Here is a 21244-nt window from a genome sequence, read left to right as displayed (position 1 = left end):
AGGTGACTAACAGCGCTGCTGCCGCTCTCTGTGTGGGGAATGTATTCATCTAGCGCCCAAACCACCTACTGGCTTCCGGTGCCTCTTATCAGCTAAGCCATCAGCCCTGAGCTGACATTTCAGCATTTAGAAGCTCCCCACCCCCACCAAAAAAAAAAAAAAAAAATGACAGGAGAAAAGGCTCATTTGGCAATAGTTTGCTCTTGCTGTTTGGCCTGGAGAAAGACATTCAAAGTGGTAGAAGATTGTTTAGTAACAGCTGGCAAGCACCGGGGTGTGAGGCTGATTTTCAGATATGACAGCCACTTACAGGAATGCTGCCAGATACAGCTGTTTAAAAGCCTTAATAAACAGCAAGTCAATACTAATCTTTGCCAAATTAATCTTTTCCCTGACAGCCCATCAGAGCAATTATGTTTGGGCTTATTGTAAACACATGATTGTCAAACAGGGATGCTCCAGACTTTAAAATACTGTAGTTTGGTCCATAGTCTTTCTTTCGATTGGTATTTTTGTTTTCTCTGTAGAATTGTTAAGTAAGTCTTTCCATTTTATTTTCTGGTCACTATTTTTCTCTTCTGGCCTCATGGCAGTGTGAATAACATTTCACTTACAAATGTCTTTGCTAGCAAGCTGTTAATAAAATGTGAAATGATTCCTGCTGGTGGGCTTCATTAATTAGGCACAACTCTGAAATATAACAGGTCATTGTTCTCAGTTGTACCCCAGCCAGGGACAAGGACTTCATCTTCACTTCTTCTCACCGACTACAATGCAGTCTGGTGTTGGATACAAATGACAAGATGTTTGGCTAAGTATGAAACAAGAAGGCAAAGTCTCATCTCTCTGTATACGCACAGATTGCCAAGTGTGTCCACCTTGGTTCTGAAGTTGCCTCTTCCACTTGCTGCTCCCAGGTTTCCTCGTTTGTGGTTGGTGAGGTTAGGAGCTTCCCTACCCGCTTTCCCCAAGAAATGGGCTTGTGTAAAAATTTGGAGACTTCTTTGTTAGGAAAGGTTCTTCCATGTTGGGAAATGTTTCTGAATAAAAGTAGGGAAATCTCCTTTGAGGATCTTAAAAACTGGACCATTTTTTTCTTATCCTAGTGTAATTTAAGTAGGGTCCAGCAAATATAGTCTCTTCCTTGCTTCCCAAGTCATATCAGCATTTGGTAATTAGAAAAAAACCTCTCAGTACCCTGTTGATCCATGTTTTAATTTAGCATTCCATAAAACTTGTCTCCTGAATTTTTCCTCTTATGCTCAACACTCCTACTTGTCTAGCACCTTTTTTCTCCCTTGCTTCTTATTTTCTTGATGAGACTAGTGTGTATTATATATTTTACTTTTGTCACAACTAGGAAAACTCCTGTTCAATCGTGCAGGCCAAAAAAATATGGTACAGCTCACTTTGAAATTCTTTCCTTCAATCTTAGGTTTCTGTAATGAAACAGTCTCATTTTCTTCACCTCCAAATACTTGCCTGCAATATTTAATTCTCTCCTATATTTAAAGGGCTTTTAAATCATCAAGGAAACATCATGCAATTCCTGTTGAGAATAATTTGTGACGCTTCACTGATCTTTCTTTATATCATTGCATTTATTGTGCACCTACTATGTGCTATGACATTCTAAGTTGTTTTGGAGATAAGGGAATTATTCAATTTCAGGGAGACAAAGAGATTTGTACTGTGGGGTGACTCCCACGAATTCACCCATTAAGTGGAAGAGTGACTCAATGTAATAAATATTTAGGGGTAAAACTCATGATATGAATTTTGTACCTTGCCTTGTCACTATTTCAATGTTCAATCATCAGCAAAAGATATGAATTTCTGTTTTTCTATGTTTCTATCCTTACTTTAAAATGACAGTTATGAGTGGAATAAGGTCACATCCCTGCTTCACAAACAAACATCATGAGAACATCTACATGTAACAAAATTTCACGTTCCAGCAGATAACTTATTTATTATAAATGTCCACATAAAACTTTTTACTATAACAAAGAAATAGGGATGGTTACTGGGATTTACTGGAGTCTGGTAATTTAAAATGTTTGTTTAACATAGTGTAACTGTCTAGGACTGATTCTAAGTGGGGTACCTTGTTAACATAACTGATTATTTCTTTGAATATTTTCTCTTAGGACTTTGTAAAGCATTTCTAACTCCATTTGAAATTATACCTAAATTTGTAGCCCAAACCCCATTGTTTCTAATTCTCACACCTTTCAGTAGATTCACACGAAGTTACCACTTTTGTAGGTAAAGGAGCTAAATATTGACAGTTTCATATGGTTCAACCTAATTACCTTTCGAATGAGTGGGACATTTTTTTTGCAAAGGGCAAGGGGTCCATAGAAAAAGGAGATAGACTGTTGATGTGCTAATTTTAAAATTTGCATTTATAAGTTTTTAAAATTCCGTAGTAATGAATCTGAGCCAGGACATACACTTGACCCTGAAACAAAGGCTTGAACTGGGAGAGCCTACTCATGCCGATTTTCTTCTGCCTCTGCCACCTGAGGCAGCAAGAGAAACCCCTCCTCTTCCTCCTCCTCAGCCTACTCAACGTGAAGACCATGGGGGTGATCTTTATGATGATCCACTTCCACTTAATGAACAGTATATATGTTTTCTCTTCCTTATGATTTTCTTAATAATGCTTTCTTTTCTCTAGCTTACTTTATTGTAAGAATACAGTATATAATACATATAACCACAAAATACATGTTAATGGACTGTTTATTATTGGTAAGGCTTCCAGTCAACAGTAGGCTAGTTTTTGGGGAGTCAAAAGTTATATGTGGAGCCAGGCGCAGTGGCTCACGCCTGTAATCCTAGCACTCTGGGAAGCTGAGGCAGGAGCCTCGCTTGAGGTCAGGAGTTTGAGGTCAGGAGTTCGAGAGCAGCCTGAGCAAGAGTGAGACCCAGTCTCTACCAAACATAGAAAAAATTGGCTGGGAGTGGTGGCACGCACCCGTAGTCCCAGCTACTCGGGAGGCCGAGGCTGGAGGATGGCTTGGGCCCAGGAGTTTGAAGTTGGAGTGAGCTATGATGATGCCACTGCACTCTCCCAGGGGCGACAGAGTGAGATTCTGTCTCAAAAAAAAAAACAACACACATACACACACATATATACGTGGATTTTCAGCGGTGTGAGGGGAGAGGCTTGGTACTCTGACCCTGTGTTGTTCAAGGGTCAACTGTACTGCTTGTGGTAGTCATGGCTTCCTATAGACTGCTTATGTCCCGTGCACGTGGGGCTCTTTGCCTTGAAGACAACGAATAAAAATAATCACAGAGACCAACTCTGTCCTTAGCTATCTATGTTCACTAATTTGATTAACTGGACATTATTATTTGACTCAGCCTATCAACTAATTCACATTTGGATGGGAACTGGGCTTTTGGGTTATCCTTTCTTGATTATGTTAGAGACACAACTCAACCTGCTCCTACACACTGTCACACTTTTTTCCCCCTTTTCTAATCAGATATAATTTTGCTTTTGGTGTGTTGGCGAAGATATTTTATGTTCAGTATTAATACTGAATCTCTCACAATGACTTTACTGGAGATTCCTAGCATCCTTTGGAGTGCTCCAGCAAGGAACTCGGCGTCTACCCCCACTGTTCCTCTGTGTCATAAGCTCCAAGCCACCGTGCAGCCCACTGTGTCCAGGCTGGGTTCTGGCTTCCTGAGAGATGGCAAATTTCTCAGGCAACAGCTCACCACAGTAGAGCCTCAGGTTGGTGAGAGGGCATTCCCAGAGTTTAAGGAAAGAACATCTGTGGCCATGGCAGCTGTTAATCTCCGACCACTTCTGTGCCCGACCACTTATGCTGTGAAATTTATTTGAGATTTCTCGTCTGACTGGGCCTGTTCTTTGGAGACTAATCGATCACCAAATAGAATACGGTCACGAATAGTAAGAGTTTTTATTGATGATGTATTTTCTTTTATTTACATTTGTTTTTATTGTATTTGGTATTGAATTTCAACACTCTCTACCCTGGTTGCAGCTGCTCTGGAAAAGCTGTAAACAACATAGCACTATACTTTCCTGTACAAACTGCCTGTCAAAGTCAAAGCTGCTTATTCTTATCCCAGTAATTACCTTCTCAGTTTAGACTGAATGCAAGTGAAAATTTTACTTTATCATAATATAATAAATAAAAGACATTAGTTAATTAGTAGTGCTGGTATATTTCTAAAATACTAAACAGACAAACAATAAACTGTGAACTTAATCACATGAGTTCTTATACAGTTTCAAGACAGGAAAATTAGAGCTCTCAGCTACAGTCATTTTAATAATCACATCGGATCTGCATTATTTATTAGTTATTACATGCTCAAGTGATTCAAGGTTGTACAATGCCTAAAATCATTCCAAAGCAAGCATACCTTTTGTCTTTTTAATTCTGACTGGATTACACAATGAATATATTTGTATTTAGTTAAATTGCTAAATTTATTTCACATATTCCATGAAAGAGACATTCTCTTGATTTCCAACCAGTCTAACTTTCTTGATACATTCCCCGATAAGGGAGCAATTTGTTAGCTCTTTTTGGTGTAAAAGCTATGCAAGCCCTTGGCCAGATTCTCAGTGCTTTTTGTTCCCTAGCAAATCTCTAATACCCTCAGAATTCTCTTGGAAGACCCAGGAATTCTGGAAAGGGAAGTAGCTTGTAGAGGCACGAAAGACAGCAAGAATCTCAATTATTTTCTATCATCAACTTTCAAATTTGGATGGCTTGACCTTTTTCTTTTGCTGTCTGCTTACTCACCTTTCATTTTTAGATGTGTTCTTGACAGTACACTTCCATTTACTTCTTTCCACCCCTAGTTCACATCTTAAATGTTTTCTGGTTTGTGAAAAGCATGCAGCTTGAGGAATTTTGGTTGATTCGACATTTTTTTTTTTTTGGTGGTTGGGGGAGGTTTCAGAATTGACTAGAACCAGCTGAGAAGCAAGAAGCAACCCTTTTGAAATAGAGAACCCGTGTGTTTGTTTAGTCTTGGAGCTTGGGTGATTTTGGGGCAATTCTGGTATATTGTACAAAGAAAGAGAGTTCTTAAATATAATAGTTTTTTTGTTTGCATCAGCCAAAGAAATGCGGAAATAAGGATTGGTTACTTTAATTTGCTGCTAAATGAAAAGCAGGTTTGGCTTTATTCATGTCACTGTAAAAACTAAATAATAAAGTATTCACACCAAGCGTGAATATTTTTTTTTTGCCAGCAAAAGTTAAAACATTAAAGAAACCTCTTTCAAATACTAACAAATTTACTTACAAACACCTATATTTATTATTTCATAAATAGGCGCAACAGGTTCCATAAAAAAAGATTAAATACAGACACAGTATGAAGAAACAATAATACAGAGCCATATGTAAAGGTTATAATTTAGCTGTTTCCAATCTGTTTCTGCATCTAATAAAATACCAGGTAAGCATTTGGCAGTTTTATACATAAAAGGACTTAAATGACATTTACTAACCATTACACAAAAAGTGATACAAAAAAAGCGATTTTTCTGCAGTACAAAATAAATGTGTTTGCGCTTCCCTTAACACTAGTTTTTTTTTTTTTGTCTGATCAATGAGACAAAGCCAATTTGTTTTTAAATTAAAATCATTTGGGAATACTTTTTATTTTCAAATATTTTGAAAATATAGAACTATTAGTTGTTTTAAAAATGAAGTAAAAATATGAATGTTTGCCAATTTATCCCCTATTGTGAAATCAATAAACTGGAATGAGCCAGTTTCAAATTACAATTTAGCTACAAAAACATTCACATTTTATACTCTAGGAGAGTGTAACATAGATGCTATTTACAAACTTGCTATGACTGCTACATCAAGCCATTTAAAAAGTCTTTAGTAGTTCCATATAAACACCCATTATGAAAACCAATGGAAAATCCAGGACTTTTATCCGAGACATCTACAGTTGCTAAGGCAGTTACTAGAGCGCAGCACTTCACAGCAAAAAACCAACATAAAATCTGAATGGTCCAAATTTCCTTCAGGGAAGAAGAAAAACAATGTCCATAAAGGATTAAAAAATAATAAAGAAGCATGACTATTTCTTCCAGAGTGGGTGACCCACAAGCTCAAATGGTCCTAAGTGCTTAGCAACTTGTATTTTCTAATAAAATGGGGAACTGCCTTGACTGTACCAAGCAATCCATGGTGAAAAGACTTCCCTGAATTCCTCAGTGGAAAGAAAAGGTGTTCAGATTTTCAGGTAAGGTACAGTGCTTTGTCCCTCTGCATGCCCCTGTATGGAGAGAAAACACACAACATGCCTTGTTACAAGATGGCCCGTGCTACAGGTGACCATGGGGGAGGTATGGTTTTGAATTACTGTGCTAGCCTGAGGGATGGACTTGTCCCCTGGAAAAGTGCACAGTTAATTAACCTACATCTAAAGCGAGCAGTGATCTCAAAGCCTTTATTTTCGGAGGGGCTAGAGGACTGCTTAACAATTCTGGAGCGCTGTCTTCTGCCTGCATGAACCGGGAACCATCCCCACCCACCGTGTTTTTGAAAGCAGGAAGAAAAGACGGATGGACAGGGTACAGCATTGCATGCTATGAGCGCTGTCCACCACCAGGTGGCGACGACCGGCCGCTTACCCACTACTGCAGTAGTCGTTATTCCAGTCCGCCGGCTGGGGGGCAGGATTTCTGCACCCCGAACGCACATACTCCATTGCTTGGGTGACAACTTGTGCAGCTGTAGATGTAGGATTGATAATAGTCTGATAGTCAGGTTGAAGAGTAAATCCCTGAAAGGGAAAGCAAGTCCGTAAGTAAGGATCAAAGTGCCTTTTTAAGAAGAAAAGCACCTAAATATTTATTCATTCTTTGCAAACACAGTAGGCCTCTTGCTTCTGTCTCTGCAAGGGCAAGCCTGTGGGAAGGGCCCAGAAAACTTAAAACAAAGGTAGAAAAGAATCTCCCACAACCCCATTCTTCTTACCCCTCCCCTTCATTTAACCATGTGTCAGAAACCTTTAATTATACTCTTGAGCAGATAAATTGAATTGAGAAACAATTTAAAATATAGAGACACCAACTCAATCAAAACAAAGGGAGAAAAGGGCCTAAACCCCTCAGAGTTTATGTTTTCTATCAAACCTAAGGATACATTAATAGTTAATCCGCAGAATATGCAACAGAATCTTTTTTGAAGGATTCAGGCAGCAGGTGGCTGAGTGTTTTATTAGACTACACCTATTCACATATTGTTCTCAAAACCCTTTTTCTTCATTCAATCACAAAGGGACCATCTGCTTCTTCTTTTATTTGTATTTCTCTCTCAGCTAAAAAATTTCAACCAAAGCTTTTTAACAGTTGTTGGACTAATACAGGGAAAGAGATTCAAAACAACTTGCCTTTGGAAGACATGGAGAGAGAAAAGTGAAAGACAAAGCAAATATTTTTTAATTGAAAAATCTATTAACTAGCAAACAATAATCAGACTTCAGGAAGATTCTTTTAATACACTAGCATGGTGAAGTGTTGACTTTTAATTCTAGCAAAGCTATTAAAAATTCAAGGACAGAATCTCTGAAGTATATAGCTATATCTGGTAAACAAAAGCATTATACACTAAGATTTATTTTTAGCTTCTCTGGTGAATTCAAGAGCAGCATAAGCAAGCTTTGCTGGAAATGACCAAAAAAGCAACTTAATTAACCTCATGGTTGTCTCTGCAGCAGAGTCTATCCATGGTTTCTAACCACTAAGAAATCAAGAGATTTTAAAATGAACCATTCTCTATTTACTTGCAGAAAGCTTTTGAAGGCATAATATTGTTGAATTTTTCCTTTTAAAAACTCAGCAAGATGATCAGAGGATTGATTTTTAACTGAAGATATTTCCTTAGACATTTATGCATGTTTGGGTGTCCCTTGTGTAAAGACTCAAAGATGCCTATTATCAAATGTTCCTAATTCTCAGTATTGGCTTTAAGACGTTAATTTATTTTCCATTCAAATGATAAAGACTTTAAGCCAATGTCCCCACCGACTCCCACCCATCCTGGAAGCATCTTCCAGAACCAGAAGGTCACAGTAAGAGATATAGATGGCTGTTTGGGGCTCCACTTCTTTCCAGGCTGACTTCTTCTTTCTCTAGACCATCCCACGTCTCCAACATGTAGAGTCTCACTGGCTTCGATGACCTGTGTTTTCGGGGCTTATTGTTCAGTGTTCTCAGTTTCTTTCCCTAGTGAGTGTGACGTGGGACAAAGAGCAGGAGAAAACTCTGGGAGGAGCCTTGTCTGGGCTCCTTTGACCACATCGCAAAGGCTGCTGGAAGGACCCTGGGGTCAGAGTGTTTCAAGTGCTTACTGGATATTCTCAGGGCCCAGCCCATAGTAGTGGCTCAATAAATCATGTTTTTCAATAAGTAAAGTTTAGTACAGATTGTTCGATGCTGCTATTGGAAAGTCATGGGAGTATATAAATGTGTAAATGCCAGGGCTTTCCTATCTTTTTAATGTAAAGTTCTCCACATTGGATTTTTACACGATTGATAAAATGTAACCTAAAAGTAAACAAGTCTCAAAAAAAGAGTAGTTGAAAATATCTTGACTTAGTTGAAGGTACGGAAACATATGAAAAAGCAAAACGAAATCAAAAACACACACACTACCAAACAAAAAAACCCAACCACCACCCAAAAAAGCCCATCTCCCCTTTCCCCCTTCCCCACACAAACAAAAGAAACCACCATTGCTTTTCTTCCTATCCAATGAAAATAGTTCCTCAGGTGGGTTAGAGAATCATTAGAAAAAATTATGTTTTAAGTTATTAGTTTAAGATTAAATGGGTGTCTTCAGTTTATAAAACCAAAATTATGTGTTATGTACAAAGTTCAAAGATATAGAATTCAGCTAACTTCTATGTCTACATTTAAGATCACTAATATTGAAACAAACGAGGACCAAGAAAAATACAAACTAAGCCTGCAGTAACACATTATTTAATGTTATTTTACTTTCTTTCAATTTAGAAAATGAAAGATTCTTCTGAACACTCTACAAGGAGATGCTGAGGTCAAACTTAGAGCTAAGTACATATTTATCACTGATGTAAACATGAAACAACAATGATGATATAAATTTTTTGAAAAATGTTTGCTTAGCAGTCTAATTAAACAAGACTGAATATTTTGCATTTTAATGCTCAGGAGAAAAATCACCAACTGTTTTGTAGCATGCCTGGAATTTTAAATTTCATTTTCTGGTGCCAGATTGAAATAAAAATAGGAAACATGATAAAGATTAATTTGATGTCAGAAGGGACATTTGCTCTTTAATTAGATTTCTGTAGCCCTAGCAGTTTTCTTGTGCCACCATAGCAAGTCCGAAAAAGCCTGCAGCACATTCAAACAGTGATCCTCATATCCACACTTTACTGGGAACTAATTTCATTTCCTGCCTGTCTGGAGAGGTATTTTCAACAGGCATCAACGTTTTTGTCTTCACAACTGATTTATTCATCAATCTCAATGTGATTTTTTTAAACCTTTAAATTACACCCAAATCCTAAAGCAGCTGTTTATTACACAAGGAAATTGAAAATCTGTCTGTGTGATATCATACAAAGATTTTTTCTTAAGGTTATAAAGGAAGTTGACAGATATTAATGATTTTTTTTTTCTCTTGACCTCATTCGACAATACAGTGAGCAGAAAAAATGGAAGAAAACTGGACAAAAAATAAAATAAAATAACAGGTCCGTGGGTTCAATGTATAAAATATTACTCTAGAAAAAGATGAAACCATTATTTCTGGTGGACTATACAATCATTTTTGTAGGATACATTCATTTTCAACAGGATAATAAAATAGTTAAAATAATGCTGAAATACGAGACATTATTTTAAAATACGGTAGCTGTTAACTTCTTTCTCTTTTTTTCTTTCTCTCTTCTTCTTTTTTTTTTTTGGTGTTGCAATATGTGAACATGGCCCCCACGGGAGGCAGCAAACATCTTTAGGAAAAAGGTAGTTTGGATGATGAATCAGACAGGTCAACTTGCATCCGCAGCTCGGGTCCACTGCTAAGGGCTGAAGACTACCGGATGACTTGGACCTTGGCCCCAGTGGGCAGTTGTGACTGCAGTAAATGGAGTGACTCAGGGAGTGATGGACTCTCCTTCTGATCCTGACTTTAGGATTATCAACTTCCTGGGGCTGCCATTCCCCTTCACCTGCAGGATCCTGCTCCGATCACCTGCCCATGACGCTGAACTTACCCCCACCTCAGTCTCTGTTCACCTGCTTCCCACTGGCCTCCTCCCCAACTCCTGGACACGCCCAGAGCCCCTTTTCCTGGCTGCTGGTCTCTGCAGGGATGACCCCCCATGCCCTTCCCACTTCCAGTCTCTTAAGGGTGCCTCCTCTTCTCATCCTTCAGGCCTTTGTGCCAGCCCTGGAGAGGGGCCCTCTTTGTTCATCCTAGCTGACGGCCCTGCCCTTCCTCCAAGCACTCTGCAGCCAGTCTTCCAGTTTTATTCCTTTTCATGGGATCCTCATTATTTGTTCATCTTCTTGCCACTACTACCCCTATCCCTCAACTCTACGGGGGCAGGGGTCTTATTACCTGTTCTCATTTATCACTCAATTTCCAGAGTCTAGACAGTGCCTGGTACATGTTAGGGCCTCAATGAATGTTTTGTGAATCAACTAAATTTTTAAAAACTTCCAAGGAATTGAGATTCTATAACCTAATCCATAATTCCTTCTAAGAGTTAAAACACTTTCACTACTCACTTGTTTCTTTATTTGTTTAATATTTGACAATTATTTTAACTACTTACCACGATCACGGCATTGTTGAAATGATTTTAGTTAAAATTGTCTTTGTAGCTATTTACTCTCCATTTTGAGTTCATGCCATTTTGTCTTCTGTTGGCAATGTAAATGGAAATCAGGTCCTACCATCTCAGTAAGAACACGTTTTGACATAAACTAATAGAACTGACTTAAAGACTGATGAATAACTTGTCCAATGTAATCTATTCTATTTTTTCCTATTCAGTTAAGACTCTCTATGGAGAGGAAAATCTCTTGAATTTTTACATGTCTCCTTACATGATTCTGAAATATTTGAAAACTATTCAGGATCACAGCCAGCTCATCCGAGGTGTTAGTGTTAGAATAAACAGAAAAAGGAACCATCTCTGAGTGGATACATCAGAAAGATCTCCCCTCTGAGTAGAGCTCTAGCTTTCAGCTTGGTGAGGGGACTGAACTCTTGGCATTATTTCCTCCAGGAAGAAACAGCCCCCAACTACAGCTCTGTGAGCAAAACATGGGTTCTTAGCTGGGAAGCATCCTTAAGCAGTGGTCAACCCACCCAATCAAAGGAGGTGTCCCTAGAACTATTAATTCTTCATGCAAACATTATTGGTACATTAAAATGTAGGGACACCCAAGAATACCCCTTTTATTATGAGTGATGTCTGATAGGAAGAGTGGAAATCTGACCCCTAAATATGACCTTGTCACACGCCTCTCTAGACGAGGTGGACTGATGGCTCTTACTGCAGTCTTCTTCCCCAGAGAGTCCACAACTGGTCTGTTGAATTCAGGTAAGAAAGTCATCATAGCTTTTTCAATATCCTTGGCTTAGGGACCATGGAAGAGTTCATTAAGGAGATGAATCCCTCTTTTCTCTCTGTAATAATTTGATTTTTAGAACTGACCAGGATTTAAAGTTACTCCAAATTCTTAGGAGAAACAGAGTTTCTAATATGAAACAGTCTACAGTCAAGAATGAGAGTGAGAGGCAGCAAGCTTAGCATTTAAGAATCCAGCCTCTGGTTTCTGAACAGATCTGGGTGGGAATTCTAGCTCTGACCTTATGAGCATATTACTGAACTCTGCCAAGCCTTGGTTTCCCCATTTATAAAATGAAGGTAATGCTAGTACCTGCACTGTTTGTTTTCTGAAAATTAATAATGAGGTAATGTATTAAAGCACTGGGTTTATTATTGTCAGCTCTCAGAAATCCTGTCTACAATAATAATAATAATGAATTTGGGACTACATATATTTAATTTCTCTTTCTGCCTTCCTCCCCCTTCCCACAGTCCAACTATAGACTCAAATTCCACAGAGCGCTAGATATCAATTCTATAGGAAGGCTATGTTTGCCTTATTTACTTACAGCTCTGAGAACAATAGAGTAACTGGATTATAAAAGTGATAGTTGAATTTAATGTGGTTTGTAGTTTTTACCTTTATTTTTTAAAACAAGTTTTTAGGATTTTGGGGAGGCTTTAAGTTCAATTTCGTTTATATCATTTTCTCCTAATTTTCATATTTTAAAATAATACCAAAATCCAAAAGGAAAAATTGATTTCAAAGAAAAGTTAAGCTAGGATTACACACAAATGGTTTCAATAATCAGGGAGTGGGCAGGGAGGCTTCCAAACCTCCTGTGTTTTCCAATTTATGCAGAAGTCAGATATCCATTTTAAAATAAAATTCTGGTTAAAATGTTCAGTTCTCAGGACTTTCAGGGTTCCACCAAATTTGGTATCGGACCTGATTTCATTTGGCAGCATTTATTGGACTCGACATGCATACCAGTCAAGACTTCCTCATTTCCAAACAATATTTTTTTTAAAAAAAATTGTAGAATTCTCTATTCCAAAGAGATCTTTGGCAGCAGTTGGCATCTTAAAATAACAAATGTACTTTACTCAAGAAACAGAAAACAAGAAGGGTGATTAGAAATGTGAAGCAAAATGGATACGATAGAAAAGAAACTAGCGATTATGAAAAGCAGCAACTATCAGTTGCTGTGATGGTCTCATGCCCATGCCACTCAGACTCACCACCTGTCAGTTACATTTTTCAGAAAGCTGATATGTGTTGAGCATCCTCAGTTCCCTCTCTGTCTCCAGTTAAGTAGAAAAATAGAAAACACATACTCTGCATCCTTTGCTGAACAGACTCCCCCACCCCAGCCCTTCAGAAAAGGGCGCTGCCTCTACATCCATCCGAGCTGCAGGACTTACTTGCTGCATGGTGGGAGAGTGTAAGGCCGCCTGGACCTGCATGGGGAGCTGGTTCCCGAGGGGCTGCTGCATGGCGAGAGGCTGGTGCTGCTGCATGTTGAGATGCTGGTGAAGAGGTGGGCTGATCTGGAGCGGGGGTGGGGGGGACACGGCCATGTTGGCTATAGAGACAGTCACTGGCATTTGGTTATTCGGCTTGGGGGCTATGTTCCTGGGGAGGCTAGGATGCATGGCGGTTAAGTGAGGATTCATTCCCGGTTGTTGGTGATAGTGGGAACTTAGGTACAGAGCCGAGTGGGCCTGGCTGGGCCCATGGAACACGGTCGGCTTTGAATTGATCAGCTGAGGAGGTTGAGATGTCTTAACATCCACAGGTTCACTGTAGCTCTGTTGAGGAAACAAACAAGGGCGGGGTTAAGAGCCTCATACATGAAGTACTGGATGCTTTCTGAGTTTACTCATAAATTTTCACTTGAATCAACACCCATTACCGTTCTTTTTGTTTGTTTTTAGAGACAGGGTCTCCCTCTGTTGCCCAGGCCAGAGTGCAGTGTTCCAATCACAGCTCACTGTAACCTCAAACTCCTGGGAGCAATCCTCCTGCCTCAGCCTCCCAAGTAGCTGGGACTACAGATGTGTGCCACCACACCTGGCTAATTTATTTTTATTTGTAGAAATGGGGGTTTCACTATGTTGCCCAGACTGGGCTCAAACTCTTGACCTCAAGCAATCCTCCCACCTCAGCCTCCCAAAGTGCTGGAATGACAGGCGTGAGCCACCGCGCCTGGCCTCCATTACTGTTCTTGACTCTCTTATCTAAAAATTCCTCCACCATTGTTTGTAACATGACTTATACAAGACTGAGCTTCTTCTATCTCCTTTATTAACTCTAAAGCAATCTACAATGATGTGTTGTTCCTTTGCCTAAATGTTAAAGTCTAACTTGGTGACTTTTCTCATCAACCAAACCAAGATGGGGGTGGGGAAGGACAGGTGGTGGATGCCCTAATGGGAAATATACGTGTAGCTCACTTGGAAAGTAATTCAGCTCTGGGGTTCTTCTAAGGACTGATCATGTTTACTTTCTTTATTTTTCCTTTTTATATTTTCAAAGAGCCTAGGCCTAGATATTTTCGCAAAGCAAACAAAGCTGGTTGATGGAAATGGAAGAAAAGAATTCTAAAATACCTTTCTGAAGTCATATAAAGCTATATTAATATGTTCTTCAAAGTAACCACAAAACTCATCTTGGTTTTTTAAATGAAGTTGGTGATGAATTGTCCCCCATAATGAAGTGGATAAAAATAATCTCTCCTAGAAGTGTTAGCGTCCATCATGAATTAATATAATTTTGTCCTAATTTTTTCCACACCTTTGTATGGTCATTTCCTAATAATCTTTTAGTTGACTTACAAACTAGACACTTCAGTGGGAACTGAAAAGAATCAAGCGCTCACCCCGAGGCATTTCCTCCTGGGCAGGAATCTACCCCCTACTTTTGCTGAGAGAAAGAGACGGATACAACAAATGGTGGAAGGTGGAACCCACTGGAGAAAAAAGAAAAGTGCCAAAATGGCCTTCTGGGGAAAAAATCACTTGGTCCAAACGAGGTCTTGAGGATACATATCTCCTGTTATACTGTGACCTCGACGTCATGCTTATTCAATTCTCTAGTCAAAGTGAGTTTCTTGCTACTCTGCACGGCGGAGTGCGGCGCCGCGAGGACCCTCCTGGTTGTCCCTGGTTGTTGCTGGCTGTCCCCGGGCACCGCCGCGCAGCCGCCCACCGGCACTTGGGGAAACGGGTTTGTCACGCACGAGGGCACGGAATTCAAGCCAGGCAGCGTCATTATCAAAGTGAATCACACAACTAATATGTCCCCAATAATGTAGGAAATTTTAACGAAAATCACACTGAGAACAAGGCTATACCACATCTTTGCTGACTTCCGGGGGGACAAGCGGTGGGAGGACTATTAGCTCCACATTCTGTCTTTATTATAGAAAGGACACATCTGACGCTTGTGAAGATATGCCAAGTTCTGGAAATGTGGGGTCCGCGAGACCCTGACTGCTGCATACAGAGTATACAGTAAGGTGTACCCAAAGAATCCAAGCTCCTCTGAAGAGTTTTCTCCTTAAGACATTTGTCTCTGTGTCAATGCTGATGCAGCCTTCTGAAATGTGCACGAGTGTTTAGACTCCCTGTCTTGTGTATTAACATTAAAAGTGTCAAAAATTGTTCCCAAAAAAAATTTTAAAGGGAGGCTATAGGCCAAAGAAGTTTTATTAACTATAGTTCCTAAAAAGTACTTTCAATGAAAAAAACAAAACAAGTTTTAAGTAGCTTTTTTTTTTTTGTCTTTCGTTTTAAAATTCTTATTGTCTATGTGCAAATTAGTTAACAATTCAAGGAAAAGATCAAATGGGTTAATACAGGCTGTGTAAACAGTGACCACTTCTATATCAGAAAAACATGTACTGCAAATGATATGCCTCAAAAATTATTCTATATATGCCAAGAAGATAATGTGTTAAGCCTGTGAGTTTAAGTAATCTGGAAAAGTATTTTTGTTTTGTTTGAATTCCCTCTTTTTTAAGTCTATTTTAGAAGGGATAGTTTCATATTTAGTCACAGACTATGTCAACTTCATACTGGAAAAAATTATATCTATAGAAATTAATACCTGTTGGTGCACCTTTATTTTTTGCTTTATAGTTGTCGTTTTTAATTTAAAAAGAAAAATCAGTCACATTGCCCATATGATCAAAACTATGAAATACATGTACTTGTGAAAATGTTTTCATTTTTTATTTCTCTATTAGTAATAAGTATATCTTATTACTAATGAGGTGATCCTGGGCCACAGAAATAAAAATGTCAAATTAAAAATAAACAATGAATCCAATTCTCCTGAATTCTACTTTTTAAATAATAGCATGTGGTTCACCATTCAGAGAGACGATAGAAAGACAGACTCATGCAGAGATGGAGATCGAGACACACAGATTTATAGAAATCAATAGATAGCAACCTAATATGAGATACTTTATTGCCAACCTGGTAAATCTCTCTGTTCTCATGGATAATTAGATACAAAACATTATCTTTATCCAGCCATTTATGTGTTATTTATCTCCTCCATACCAAAGCATGCAAAGACCAGTCTGCCTAAACACTATTTTGAAAGAGTAGTAACTTTTAATCATAGAAAGACTATTGGCAAACTCAGATTAAATAGGTTTCCAAACATAAGGATTCAGACAACACTTGAAACATGATTTTTAACAAAGAGGGAGGAAGAATTTTGGGAAGTTACATTTTTTTCTCTTTACTTTCTAAATTGTTGAAAGTGACAAGATAAGTAATGTGTCTAGCCACGTGCCTACATACAGCAGGCACTCTAGTGAGTTCTCCCCCAATGTTCTCTTTTCACAAAGATGTCTTAAATCCTCAAAGAGGGGATCTTTTTTATGAGAGGAACTTTAATTTCTATAGCCCATGCATCTAGCACAGTGCAAAGTACACAGAGAACACAAAAATGCTTGTTGAATGAGTGAATGACTATTCCTGAGCGTGCTCCGTGCAATCACTGTTGATCCTGCTGAGACCTCTTGACAAGACACACCATTCCTCTTCCAAAGGTGTGAGGAAGGATCTGGACGCTTGGAAAATCCACAGAGTATCAGATTGACCTTCCTCACTCTCTGCTCTCAGCATGGACCGTACCCTTCCTGAAGCGCTGAGAAATTACTGGCCTTCATTCTGTCCTTTGGTCGGGTACACTGTCCCTCATGGCTCACTGCTCTTGGGGGCATGGCGGCAGCAGCGGAGGTGGCTCTGTTCCACCCATCTTTTAAGAATTTGTACCTTTATGTAAAGGTCCACACACTTAGATGGGAAAAACCTGCTTCTAGCTCCACTTCTGATTAATTATTAATCAGACTAATATAATAGACCATCTATTAATTACAGAGCTATTTTATTGTTCTGGAAGACAGGTAGAATAAGTTCATTTTCAACAGCAAGCTACCATGAATTCATAATCTGATTAAATGGAAATATGAAGAAACCGTAAATTAATATACTCTCACTGTCACTTTCTTCCAATTTATCTGTGAAAGCAAGGCTACAATTTTGCTAATCAGTTATACTATAAATGAAGATCTCTATGCCTACCGTTCAGAAAGTAGAACTATTTTCTCATACATACTAAATAATTCACATTTGTTTCTACTTTCAAACACATTAACTGCTTTTATTTACTGATGAATGTCTTGTGTTGGTCACCTGACAAATGTGATTTTACCAGTGTATTTACAACTGAAAAATCAACCTTTGAATCTGACATGTTCAGGGGAAGAGGGTATTCTTGCTGTTACTTTCTGAGTATGTTCTCTTTCCTACCTGCTTTTGGACCATAGCTTCTGAAAGATGTTTGCTACAAGCACAAAAGGGCATTACTGTCCATAGGGGCCTTTTGGGTCTTATCTGTGGAGGCTTCCTCTCACATATGCAAAATGTACAAAGGATACAACTCTATAAGACTTAAGATACTTCTTATTAACCAAGCTGTTAGTTATCCAAGATGGCTGCAATCCCATTTACTTTGTATAATGAAGATGATACTGCACAGTGTATTAATTCCCCCACTCTGGAATGATATGTGCTATAAAAATGAAAGATCGACAAAGCAATTGTTATTTAAAATAGCAAAGTATAAACACAAGCCATAAAACTCAGTGGAAGCAGCAATATAGGAGTTGCTGAACCAAATCAAATTAATAGTCCATCTAATTTGATTCTTGTTTTCAGCACTGACCGACACTTGATGCATTGGAAATTAAACAAAATTTATGCAACTACTCAATTGTGCATTGTTACTTCTGGAAGGAAAATTCTTCCTGGTCCATGCAGGTGATTAGTTTATACCCTGAAGCATGAGATTTTATTATCTTTAAATCACAATCTGGGTTTACAGAGCTGCAAATTTTATGTTAACAGTCATAAAATGATCCATCCCGTTTGCAAATTCAGCCTCAGTATTTGTCTCAATAGCTCTCATGGCATAAATTCTATAAGTTTACCTCATCCTGTAAAAAAAATCATTTCTTTTATTTGTTTTGAATTCACTCCCCTTTAATGAACTCAGCATTGTGTTTCTTTATTACTGATCATGGCAAAAGAGAATTTGCTTCGTTTGATTCAATATTGCCCTGTTCTGTACCTTAAAAAAAAGTTTTCATTGTCCTTTATGAGTTTTGGTACTTAATGAACTACTCAGGGTAGAAACAAAATGTCATATTTGATGTGTGACTTTAAAGTCATGAATCTGATTGCTTTTAACAAACCAACCAAATGCCATCTCTTTCCAGGTTGGCACTTCTGGGAAGCTGTACACTTATTTCAATAATGCTGCTTTGACTTGGGATATTTGGGAAATTCCCTACTGGAATTCTCTTTAGAGCCAGTGGGACACTGTTTTACATATCCTCAGACAACTCTTTGTCTTTTGATGGTGAATTTGATTTTTGGAAACAGCTAATAGTCACTTGAAGCCAAGTCTGTGGGTTATATCTGGGTGATGTTAGGGGAAAAGAATGAGGTGTGAAAACAATGTAACAAGATTGATTTTCTAATGTGGCTCATAAACTTTTCCTGACTGCAGTTCTAAAAGAGGAGTTTCAAAAATTTTTTGAACTCTGGGAGCAATAATAAAATAAGTTTGTAGCCTCCCAAGGTAACTACTTTGAATGCAACACTCATTTTGGGAATATAAATTCTGGTCTATGTGGTAAGATGAAACTAGTTCCATTGCTTTAAAGTTATACATTGTTTTCAGCATAATAATTTAGATCCATGTCTAGAAATTCCTGAGTCTATGGAAAAACCATATTTCCTTAAGCTTTACTTAATAGCCCAACCCCATATGACCTTCAATAATGTGTAAAACTGCTTAAGCCAGGAAGCCCCAGCTTTCATGATAGCATATATTCTTGGCCATCTTTGCAGGGTTCATAAAGACCGTTTCAATTAAGAAAGCTATAGATGAATGCACTTTTGTTTATATCTAGATCATTTCTTATTTTTATAAAGGGATGTAGATATGAAGCAAATTTTGCTTATTTTTATTGTCACTTCTAAAATTTCTTTATATTAAAGTAGCTTTGCAGACAAATCAAAAATATGATCCTGCTAAATTTTCAGTGATACACCAATCTTTTCCTACTCCTGTGCACACCTACAATCATACTAAAACTGAAATTAATAATAATAATAGCTTATATTTATTAAGTGCTTCCTATGTTCAGGATTTTAAACCATTTTTTCTTTCAAAAAAATTTTAAAAATTTTATTTTATTGTGGTAAGAACATTTAACATAAGATCTACCCTCTTAACAAATTTTTAAGTGTACAATATGGTATTGTCAAATCTAGGTCCAATGTTGCACAGTAGATCTCTAGACCTAATTCATCTTACTTGACTAAACCTTCATGCGTGTTGACCAGCAGCTCCTCATTCCCCCTCCTCCAGCCTCTGGCAACCGCCATTCCACTCTTTGATTCTGTGTGTTTCACTATTTTAGACACTCCTATAAGTGGAATCAGGCAGTACTTGTCTTTCTGTGACTGACTTATTTCATTTAGCATAATGTCCTGAAGTGAACCTTGTAATTTATATAGATTTTCTTATTTTATCCTCATGGAAACCCTATGATGTAGCTCCTATTGTCTTCCCTGTTTAACACTTGAATAAACTGGGACTTAGAATATCTAAGTAACTGCATGAAGACTATGCAGTTAGGAAGTGGGAAACCTTGATTTGAACCCAGATCCATCCACCCCCAGTGACTGCAGACTTTTCAGCTCTCTGAGGATTCTCCCAGTATGACAGTGGTGGCACTTTTAGAGGTCCCCGAACAGGCTTCCCTGATTCCTTATGAGGTGGACGATACCTTAGAGACCTTCTCCGATCCTTACTTATAACTTTTGCTTCTGCTTTTAAACTTCTCTATGGAAAGAGGTTGTTTACTCCAACAATTCGAGAGTTTAGCAATGCTCCCTGTACAGATGAAATTCCTCTAGGTTGAAATGACATCTATTTTCTTGTTTTATAATCAGAGAAAATGGAGCATGAGTAATCACTATGCTATGTCTAATGCCATCGTGGACCTGAATATCTCTAAGTCTTTGTTTTCTGGGTTTAATAACATTGCATCCTCTCTTCTCTGCTACTACCTTTTAACTTGTGGTCTTTCAGCTGCTTTTATGACTTTTTCCAACTTTCTCCTTTAAGTGAAAGAGCCTAAATTGAATAAAGTTATTCTGGGTTCTGACCAGTGCTGCTGGCCACTCTCTGTGCTCCTACTGATGGGTCCTGCAATTCTGATGTGCAGAGAGTGGCCGGTGCTTGGCAGTTCTGTCACTGGCTGCACATGACTGGGTGAAGCACCCCCCACCCCTGGCTGGAACGGCATGGTACAGAGCAGTGGTGTCCTGACTTCCACAGACCCAGATTCCTCTGAAGGTCTCTGGGTCGCACCTGGTGGTGGTGAGGGTGGCTGAGAGCGGGCAGACTTCTGGACCTCAGCCTCATTTAAGCCAGGGCAGTGCTCTTAACTGTTTAATGTATAAAAGTTGGCATGGAATTTAAGTGGAAATAATAAGAGTTCCCAGTTCCAAAGATAAAAAATATTTGACAATCACTCTGTGTGGAGAAAAGCCTACAATCTCCAGAACAAGATGGGGAGGAGTTTGAGGTCTCTGCTACACCAGCCTCTCCCCACTGTGGGCAAGCCAGTTAATCTCTCTGCCTGGAGGCTGCCTAGAAAATGGGGCCAAATCCTACTGTTGCAGGGCTGTTGCGAGGATGAGTAGGAAGGGATGTAAAAGGCCCAGCACAGTCTATGGCACACAGAAAATACTCCATAGCAGGGTGTCATTTGTGTTCGTGTTATTATAGGAAAAAATCCAATATCCTGCTCAGAATGTGCAGCATTGTCATTTTGAAGTACAAAGGTTAGAATATTCATTTACTAGGACTGAGTTTTTTTATTGGTTGGCAGGTTTCAATTTGACTCAAGCCTGGAGTCATGTTAAGTAATATGCTGGATTGGATGGCTTACGATACCTTTAAACTACAGAAGTAATCACTGAAAGGGGAGGAGCATTGTCAATCCTA

At 38.7% G+C, this 21244-nt stretch overlaps 1 protein-coding gene across 1 annotated transcript in view; it reads right to left on the bottom strand.

Annotated features, from left to right (window-relative positions):
- Positions 1-3926: 3926 nt before the first annotated feature.
- TOX (thymocyte selection-associated high mobility group box) overlaps positions 3927-21244 on the bottom strand; it is a 312563-nt gene continuing 295245 nt past the window's right edge. The window contains exons 7-9 of the mRNA XM_012661394.1: positions 13063-13449; positions 6659-6810; positions 3927-6300 (exon numbers count right to left, since the gene is read on the bottom strand). Coding sequence (XP_012516848.1) covers positions 6264-6300; positions 6659-6810; positions 13063-13449 — 576 coding nt within the window. The 3' untranslated portion in view covers positions 3927-6263. The remainder of the gene's footprint in view (positions 6301-6658; positions 6811-13062; positions 13450-21244) is intronic.

The sequence above is a fragment of the Propithecus coquereli genome, unplaced genomic scaffold, assembly GCF_000956105.1.
Source record: "Propithecus coquereli isolate 6110/MARCELLA unplaced genomic scaffold, Pcoq_1.0 Scaffold71, whole genome shotgun sequence".
In the NCBI taxonomy this organism is placed as follows: Eukaryota; Metazoa; Chordata; class Mammalia; order Primates; family Indriidae; genus Propithecus; species Propithecus coquereli.
Note: the sequence above shows the minus strand (reverse complement) of the source record. Positions and strands in the feature narration are given on the sequence as shown.